Source organism: Mustelus asterias, chromosome 12, assembly GCF_964213995.1.
Source record: "Mustelus asterias chromosome 12, sMusAst1.hap1.1, whole genome shotgun sequence".
Classification (NCBI taxonomy): domain Eukaryota; kingdom Metazoa; phylum Chordata; class Chondrichthyes; order Carcharhiniformes; family Triakidae; genus Mustelus; species Mustelus asterias.
Genome location: NC_135812.1, coordinates 77,487,851 through 77,497,319, shown reverse-complemented (window position 1 = coordinate 77,497,319; position 9,469 = coordinate 77,487,851). Strand labels below are relative to the sequence as shown.

The following is a 9,469-nucleotide window of genomic DNA, read 5'->3' as shown; positions in this document are numbered from 1 at the left end:
GCACAATGAGCTCGTTTTTCAGACACCACTGCTCAAACCACATGTGGTACCTGTTGCTTCCACCTCCCCACCTCCAGCTTCCTGTGCAGTTTGCTGAAGGCTCTCCAGCTCTGTCCATGTAGTAGATTGTATCCTAGCTCTCTGATTGTAAAAAGTTGCAATTTCAGCCACAAAGTGGTTGTGTTTGTTATGATGTTGCATGTTAAAAAAAAGCACATTTGTAAAAAAAAACCATTCACGGACAAACATGGTATTGAATGCTGAACCTAAAACTGTGGGTTTAACAGCCAGAGCTTCTTTGCGAACACAGTTTAAATACACTCCGCACTGTAATATTGTTTCTCTTTTTAATTTTGTAGCTGTAAACGGTGACGGGAGGAAAAATAATGTAGACATCATCAGGATCCACAGGCGCAATCAATATAACAATCGGGAAACCCGGCTTTTATCCCAGTCAGTCTCTTGTATGTGGCTCCTCGATTCCATTGAAGACACTAAGCAGCACTTTAACAATGGAGCCTGGAGGTTAGTCTAAGTGAAGCTCTGTAGAAACTTCCCATATTATGTCAGCACTTTTGTTCACAGAAACTGAGTCGTTTACGCTCTGAAGTGTAACTTGTTGTGAATTTTAATCATATGCCTCGTCCCGTCAAAAGCGATGGATTTCTTTCATAGTTTTGTCATCCGAATTTCCACACTTGACTCAGTTCGGCGATGCTGATTAAAATTGGGGCTCCGACAATTGATCAATGACTCCCGGCTGAATGAATGGCAACAGAAATGTGGTACATTGCAGTACAAGGCGTGTGGGTTATATCAGAATGGTACTGTGATGGATCAGTTGCATATTAAGAGAATGGCACAGTAAGGACTCCTGTTATCTCTAATGGTATTAATGTGAGAAACCTGGAGTACCGCCGGGGGTTGTTACTGTGAAGGATGAGAGTACATGCCACAGTTATTCTGAGAGGTGTTAGGTTTGTGGGGTATTTTGTTGCGAGTGATATGGGCTATATCGGGGAGTGGTACTCTACCAGATGTAGAGTATGTCAGAGTATTTTTACATCGGGGAAATGTTACTGTTACGAGTGTGAATTATAAGTTGAGAAAGCCGTTTCAAATTTAAAGGGATTCTTAGCTTTATAGAGAGGGAGAGACAGACTGAAATGCAAGGAAAATGACATTATAAAACACTGCTTAGGCCTTAATTGGAGTATTGTGGCAAATACTGGGCATCATACTTTAGGAAGAACGTCAAGGCTTTTGCAGAGGTTGCAGAGGGGATTTGGTACAATAGGATTTCCGTTATGTGAAGGGACTAGAAAACCTTGGAGTCTTAGAGCAGAGTGACATAGATTTGAAGCGAACTGATTCACAGGGTTATGGGGAAAAAAGCTAGGGTGTGGGACTATATGTATAACCCTTTCATGCTGCGTGGAATGCCGCTTTCTCTGCTATAGGATTCGGCAGTGTTTAGCACTTCTACCTTACGATGCCAGGGATCTATGTTCTTTTCCGGCTTTGGGTGACTGTCTCTGTGGAGTTTGTACATTCTTCCCATGTCTGCGTGGGTTTCCTCCGGGTGCTCTGGTTTCCGCCCACAGTCCAAAGATGTGTAGGTTAGGTGAATTGGCCATGATCAATGCATGGGGTTATGGGGAAAGGGCGGTGGAGTGGGCCTGGATAGAGTGCTCTTCCGGAGAGCTGGTGCAGATTTAATGTAGTAAGAAGGCTAACAACACCAGGTTAAAGTCCAACAGGTTTATTTTGTAGCAAAAGCCACTAGCTTTCAGAGCGCTGCCCCTTCGTCAGGTGGGTGGGAGTTCTGATCACAAACAGGGCACAAAGACACAAACTCAATTTACATGAATAATGATTGGAATGTGAGTCTTTACAGCTAATCAAGCCTTAAAGGTACAGACAATGTGAGTGGAGAGAGCATTAGGCACCAGTTAAAAAGATGTGTATTGTTTCCAGACAGGAAAGTTAGTGAGATTTTGCAAGTCCAGGCAAGTCATGGGGGTTACTGATAGTGTGACATGAACCCAAGATCCCGGTTGAGGCCATCCTCATGTGTGCAGAGCTTGGCTATCAGTTTCTGCTCAGCGATTCTACGTTGTCGTGTGTTGTGAAGGCCGCCTTGGAGAACAGATTTAATATGCCGAATGGCCTCCTTTCGCACTGTAGGGATTCTATGGATTCTAGGATTCTAAAAAACACGAGTAAAATTCATGACCGAAATTTCACCATCCCACCCGTTATGGGAATTGTAGCGGGTGGGACATGGACCATGTAAAGGTCCGTTGACCTTGGGTGGGATTTTCTGGGATGAGCATGGCCAGAAAATCCCACCACATAGTGTTCAAAATCATAAAGGGTTTGATAGATTAAATTCGGAGAAACTGTTTCCAATGTCAATAAGGGTTAATTACAAAAGGACACAGATTTTAGATAATTAGCACGAGGAAAAATAATTTACAGAGTGAGTTACTATGGTTTGGAATGCATTGTTTGAAAGAGTGGTGGAACCAGCAAAATGGTAACTTTCAAAAGGGGTTGAATAAACAGTTGAAAGGGAACCACTTGCACGGCTACAGAGACAGAGCAAGGGAGTAGGACTAATTGGATAGAATCTTTCAAAGACTTGTGGGCAATGTGGTTTGAATCACCACCTTCTGTGCTGTACCGTTCTACTCTTCCTAATGCTTGAGAAAGGTATAACAAGAGGTTTGAAGACTAAAAAAAGATTAATTATAGAATCCCTATAGTGCGGAAGAGGCCATTTGACTCATCGGGTCTGCACTGATTCTGTGACAGAGCATCTTACCCAGGCCCTCTCCCCTGCCCTATCCCTACACATTTCCCATGGCTAGTCCATTTAATCTATACATCTTGGGACACTAAGGGGCAATTTGGCATGGCCAATCCACCTAACCTTCACATCTTTGGGCTGCTTAATTGTTTTCATGGGAGAGATAAGAAATTTGTGTCCCCAAAATAGAGGATTAATGGGTTTATTTATGTTATGAAATTATTTTTATTCATGCTTGTTTCAGTGAAGGATCCAGTAAAAGACACTGCAGCGTCATGGGAGGTAAAACCTGCAGAAGGCACAAGGTTGTCACAGGACTACTGCACAAGTACTGGGGGTAGGTGACGCCAACACAGAAAGATCCAGAAATGTGCCGGCCTTTGCTTCCCTTTGGCTCTTTCTCTCGCTGTTTCTCCAGTTTTCCTTTCATTTTCTTCCTTTCACCTCCAATTTTCTCAGACTCTTACTTTCCCCTCATAATGGTTTTCTTTTCTTTTTTTCAAACCAACCCTCTGCTGCTGCAGATCCCAGATGAGACAATATTGTAACAAATCGGGCTGTGAGAAAATATTTTTCTGACACTTTATTTCTTATGGCCACTCTCCCATTTCTATGGGGATTGGAGACTCCGAGAGTCAGTGTTTGTGATAGGTCTTGGTAAAATGTGTCTTATTCTGTTTGATTTGTTTAGTTGGAAGCCCCGGTATAGCAGGAAATGCTGAGGCTGATGTTCTGCGCAGTGTAAAAGCCATTATACGGGAACTGGAAGAAGGACCCTCAGGAGTCCAATGCAGTCGAGGTAAGTTTTTAAGTTTAAGTTTATTTATTAGTGTCACAAGTAGGCTTACATTAACACTGCAATTAAGTTACTGTGAAAATCCCCTCGTCGCCACACTTTGGCACCTGTTCGGGTACACTAAGGGAGAATTTAGCATGGCCAATGCACCTAACCAGTACATCTTTCAGACTGTGGGAGGAAACCGGAGCACCCGGAGGAAACCCGCGCAGACACAGGGAGAACATACAAACTCCACACACACAGTGAACCAAGACAGGATTCGAACCCGGGTCCCTGGCGTACGAGGCAGGGATCTGTGGTGTCCGAGGAAAGATTTTTAAGGTTATCAGTTAAAGAGTAATGAACTATTACTTAGATCAAATCTCAAATATAACTAAGTGGCGCAGTAGTTAGTACTGCTGCCTCACAGTGCCAGGGTCCCAGGTTCAATTCCAGCCTCAGGTTACTGTCTGTGTGGAGTTTGCACATTCTCCTCATGTCTGTGTGGGTTTCCTCCGGGTGCTCCGGTTTCCTCCCACAGTCCAAAGATGTGCGGGTTAGGTGGATAGGCCATGCTAAATTGCCCCTTAGTGTCCCAAGTTGTGTGGGTTAGGGGGATTAGTGGGGTAAATGGGGTTTACGGGGATAGAGACTGAGTGGGATTGTTGTCGGTACAGGCTCGATGGGCTGAATGGCCTCCTTCTTCACTGTAGGGATTCTATGATTGAATGATTGATCTGCCAATGGTCTAATGCTATAACTGATATTTGGTTGACAGTCTTATGATTTTGCCTTTTTTTAAATTTAAGAATAATATATTTAATTTAAATCATAGTTCTATCTGCCATCATGTGTATACAAAATCCCTTAAATGCCTTTTTGAACCCATTGTGTAACCAGACTGATAAAGCTGTGTAAGACACTTGTTTGTCCTCAGCTGGAGTATTGGATCTAACTCTGGGCACCGCACTTTAGGGAAGGTGTGATGGAATTAGAGTGAGTGCAGCAAAGATTCAGGGTTGTGGTTCCAGGGATGAGGAAATTTAGTTAGTTGGATAAATCGGAGAAGTTGGAGCTGCTCTCCTTGGAGAGGTGATTTGATAGGGGTGTTAGGTCTGGACAGAATGAACAGGGGGACCTGTTCTCATCGGCCAAGGGACAGAGAACGAGAGGCCGCTGACTAAGGGCGATTGGAAAAAGAAACAACGGCAACATGACGGAAAACTATTTTACGTAGTGATGTAGGATGTGGAATGCACAGTGGAGGCAGATTCAATCGAGGACTACAAAAGGGGAATTGGATAATGAACTGAATGGAAAAAATGTGCAGGACTTGAAGGAAGAGGCACAGGAATGGGACTAGGTGAGTTGCTCGTGCAGAATGCTGACATAAACACAAGGGGCTGAATGGCCTTATCCTGTGTTTTGAACATTCTCGGGGCAATTCTCTCAGCCTGCTGCACTGCTCTAGCAGCACAGCGGACCAGGAGACTCGAGCAGAGGCTGTGTAGTGATCTTCCCACTGGGCGCCATGGCCTCCACACATCTCCGGCAGCCGGATTTCCAACGTCGTTAGCACTGCACCAGAAATCGGCGCGAGCTGACTAAATTATGCTCCAGGCCCACTAGCCTCTCTCCTCCCCAACCGGGAGAGTTTCACTCAGCAGGGAGCTGGCGGCCCGACCCCACTGGAGCGAAGGGACCATAGAGGCACACCAGGAGGTTGAGGGTAAAGGGAGGGGTGACCCCTGGGCATTGCCAGCCTGGCCTCCTGGCACTGCCCAAGGAGCAAAGCACTGCCCACAGGGCATCGGGGCCAGAGTGAGGCAGGGTCTATCGGGAGCGGGGCCTCTTGGGGGGGGGGGGGGGGGGGGGGGTGGGAGAGATCAGTGGTGTGGGGTGTCCTGCTGCCACTCTGCACTCAGCGATGACAGAGAGAGGGAGGCCAGCGATTGGGGCTGGCCACCGGGGTGGTGTTTGGCCAACCCGAGATTTACTCCAGTTTTTTCACGAATTCGGCACTTAGAATTTTTTTGGTGAGAATCCCACCCTCTATGTTTCTGTGAATTGGAGGTCAAGGAATACCAGTCACACACACATACAGTCATGGAGTGGATAGAATTCCCACAACTGAAAGTGGATCATTACCAATGATTTTAAACTCTTATGAAAATAGAAATGCATGCATAGCACTCACTGATTATTCCTAATGAGGTAGCAATTCATTTATCGTTTTGTCAGACACTTTAGGAACATTTAAGCGGTTATTGGATAGGCACATGGAGCACACCAGGATGATAGGGAGTGGGATAGCTTGATCTTGGTTTCAGATAAAGCTCGGCACAACATCGTGGGCCGAAGGGCCTGTTCTGTGCTGTCCTGTTCTATGTTCTATGTTCTACCAATCCAATTCAGCAGCCTTGATCTTTCACCTTTGATAAGGGCAGCTTTAGAATGCTGTATGCAATTTTAAATGGCCTGCTTTTAAAAAGGGCAAAGGTCACTGGCAAGCACAGAATGGTAAGGATCATGCTGAGGCTTAGGGGGCAAACTTAGTTTACATTGAGGAAACGGCAACAGGGGAGTGACAGGCCATTATCCAATTCTTCAAAATGGGAACACAGGGAAAAATGGGAATACAAGTTTAATCAGGTTCCTTAACTTGTACTGTGAATAAACTAACATATATTAGTGCAAAATTAGTAATCCTCAAATCAGACTGCACATTGGAGGATATAATTTTAAAGCCCTACAGCGTCTTCATGCAATTCAATGTTTTTAGAGACATGTATAGACAGAACTGTATGGTGTATGTTGCTGGAACCATTTGGTACGACATAACTGGTCAGATAACTCCAATTCCTGATCCTTACTGTTTAAGCCGTTTAAACTTTCACAGAGTACAACTAATTATTTTTAAAACTAAAAAGTCACGGAATTTCTTGTGTATTTAGAATAGAATAGAATCCCGAGACTACAGAAGGAGGCCATTCGGCCCATTGAAACTGCACTGACAACAATCCCACCCAAACCCTATAGCCATAACCCCCACATATTTTCCCTGCTAATCCCCCGACACTAAGGGGCAATTTAGCATGGCCAATCAACCTAACCCGACTGTGGGAGGAAACTGGAACACCCGAAGGAAACCCACGCAGACACGGAGAGAACATGCAAACTCCACACAGACAGTCATCCAAGGCCAGAATAGGACCTGGGTCCCTGGCACTGTGCGGCCGCAGTGCTAACCACTGTGCCACCATGTCGCCCTTATTTACATGGAGATATTCGTAACTGGGGTATAAGACAACTACCCAGTGTAAAAGAACAAAGAAAACTCTGGTGCACCTGTGTTACACAGACAATTACACGATAGCATTTCTTCTCTCTTTTATGCCCATCTAGTGATTCCTGCCCCTAAGTGCACCTCAGTTAATTATAGGATCTGACTCAGACGAACAAGCCATGCATACAAATTTCCTATGCTGGCTCAAAGCATGTATAAAATTAAGCCTAGACTTTTAGATGAAGCAGAAAATGTTATTTTTCTTGTAGTTTGATATATTTTGAACTTACTTTGCTTTTACTTCATTGAGATCTGTGCTGAGGTCTAAGTCATATCAAAAAGCTTCCATAATTACATTCCATAAACATACAATGCCCAATGTGCATGAACATGAGCGTCATTCAAATGGCTTGAAACCTTTGCCCAAGTTTCATGTTTTCCTCGGGGACTCTGTTTGCACTTATCTCTGCTTTTTTAGAACTGTTTTTGCTTTCTGACAGAATATCAGCCCTCCATTCTGAAGACTAAATATGTTTATTTGAATTATTGTAAATAATGAAACCGCTGTATTTATTCTTTTCCACAGGGATGTTTAGGTGGACATTGCACAAGAAGACTGAACGAGACCCGTACAACAACATTTTTCTGGTCAAAATTCTCATTAGTGAACTGGAACTGGTGAGAAATTATTTAAAAATAAACATGTGGGCCGGGATTCTCCCAAAAAAATTCCAAGTCCCAATTCGTGTGAAAACGGGAGTAACTCCTCCTGGTTTTTTAGCGGGATTTTCAGAATGAATCACCCAAACTCTGCATCACACAGTGCCTCAATGGGATTCCCTCTGAAGATCAGGGGGCATGGCCTGTTCTCACTGGAGAAGCCGGCAGCATAGCGCTGAGTGGGCTACTGCGCTTGCGCTGATCTGTCAGCGCAGAGATTGGCACATGTGCAGTGGCCCCTCCCATTGCCAGCCTCCCGATCGCTGGCCAGCATCGCAAACCCCTCCCCATCGCTGCCCCTCTGACCCCCCTCGCCTCCCGATTGCTCGCCTCCTGGACCCCCCCCCCCCCCCCGCCCCACCCACCCCCCCCGCCCCCACCCACCCACCCACCCACCCCCCCCCCCTCCCCCCCCACCCCCACCCCCATCTCTCCAAACCCAGATGGCCAGATCTGACCGCCGTCCTCCCTCAATCCCAATGCATAGTGACAGTGGGAACCCCACTGATCGCCCCCTATAAGTCCCATCCCCCAATAGGTTCTGGCCCTGTCCCCTTGGCACTGCCCATTGCCTAGTGCACAGTCCCAAGGTGCCCGTTGGACATTTGTCAGTTTGCCCCTTGGGCAGTGCTGGGGGCCAGGCTGGCACTGCCCAGCGGTACTCCCCCACTTCACCCGGACCTCCTGGGGGAGACTTCAATGGCCTCTGTTCCCTCCAGAGGGCTCGGGCCACCTGTTCTTCGCTGGTGTGGGGAGCAGTAGTAAACGCCGCTGGAGTGAACCACTCCTGGCAGGGGAGGACGGATGCTAGCAGGCCCAGAGACTGCAGCCCGGGCCCACTAATGGGATGCAATATTAAATATTGAAGTAATGATGATGCTCAAAGTCTCGGGCTGGGAGAGGCGCGGAGGCCTTGGCGCCCAGTGCGAAGCCTGCCCGCAAAACAGCCTCCGCTGATGTCTCCCAGCCCAGTGTGCTGTTAGAGCAGCGCAGCAGGCTGGAAGAATTGCCCCATGATCTCTCAATGATAATGAAAGAGTGATAAACCCATGGTATTCTGTGGATACAGATCCTTCAGCCATCTTACATAGAAGCAAGCTACACCTGCAGTACCCTACCATTTGTCATTGAACTTAGCAACAACATTTTGTGAAGATGTTGATGTTTGAAGCATTTGGTCTCGCAGTATTTGCTGAATTATGTGAACTGAAGTATTTGAGTGTTGATCAGTAAAACTCATGTCTATATGCACCACTAAGAGGGGTATAATTGTCAGCCTGCCTACCAGGAAGTGGGTGGCATGGTGGCACAGTGGTTAGCACTGCTGTCTCACAGCGCCAGGGACCCGGTTTCGATTCCTGCCTTGGGTGACTGTCTGTGAGGAGTTTGCACGCTCTCCCTGTGTCTGCGTGGGTTTCCTCCGGGTGCTCTGGTTTCCTCCCACACTCTAAAAATCTGCAGGTTGAGTTGATTGGTCATGCTAAATTGCCCCTTAGTGTCAGGGAGATTAGCAGGGTAAATACGTGGGGTTATGGAGATGGGGCCTGGGTGGGATTGTGGACGGTGCAGTCTCGATGGGACAAATGGCCTCCTTCTGCACTGTAGGGTTCTGTGATTCTAAACGACAAACTCAGAGATTTTCTTATGTTGGAGGGGATATTTCCTATTATTTGTAGCAAAATCATTCATTTATTATGTATATGCATTTATGATAATATAAATAGTAAATTGAGGGAACATCCTCTCCAATCTCACACCCCCAAATTAGAGGTTAAGATACTTTTAAGGTGCATGTATGTGACTACTCAGAGTATATGTTGATTCTATGTACCGCACGCCTTCTATTCCCCATCAAGGTCATTCTTTGGGACAC

General features: G+C 46.1%; 1 protein-coding gene across 1 annotated transcript in view; it reads left to right on the top strand.

Annotated features, from left to right (window-relative positions):
• Positions 1-372: 372 nt before the first annotated feature.
• Positions 373-9,469, top strand: part of pik3r6 (phosphoinositide-3-kinase regulatory subunit 6) — a 53,033-nt gene continuing 43,936 nt past the window's right edge. Inside the window, exons 1-4 of the mRNA XM_078225470.1 lie at positions 373-525; positions 3,057-3,149; positions 3,504-3,611; positions 7,463-7,554. Of these exons, the coding sequence (XP_078081596.1) occupies positions 513-525; positions 3,057-3,149; positions 3,504-3,611; positions 7,463-7,554 (306 nt within the window). The 5' untranslated portion in view covers positions 373-512. The remainder of the gene's footprint in view (positions 526-3,056; positions 3,150-3,503; positions 3,612-7,462; positions 7,555-9,469) is intronic.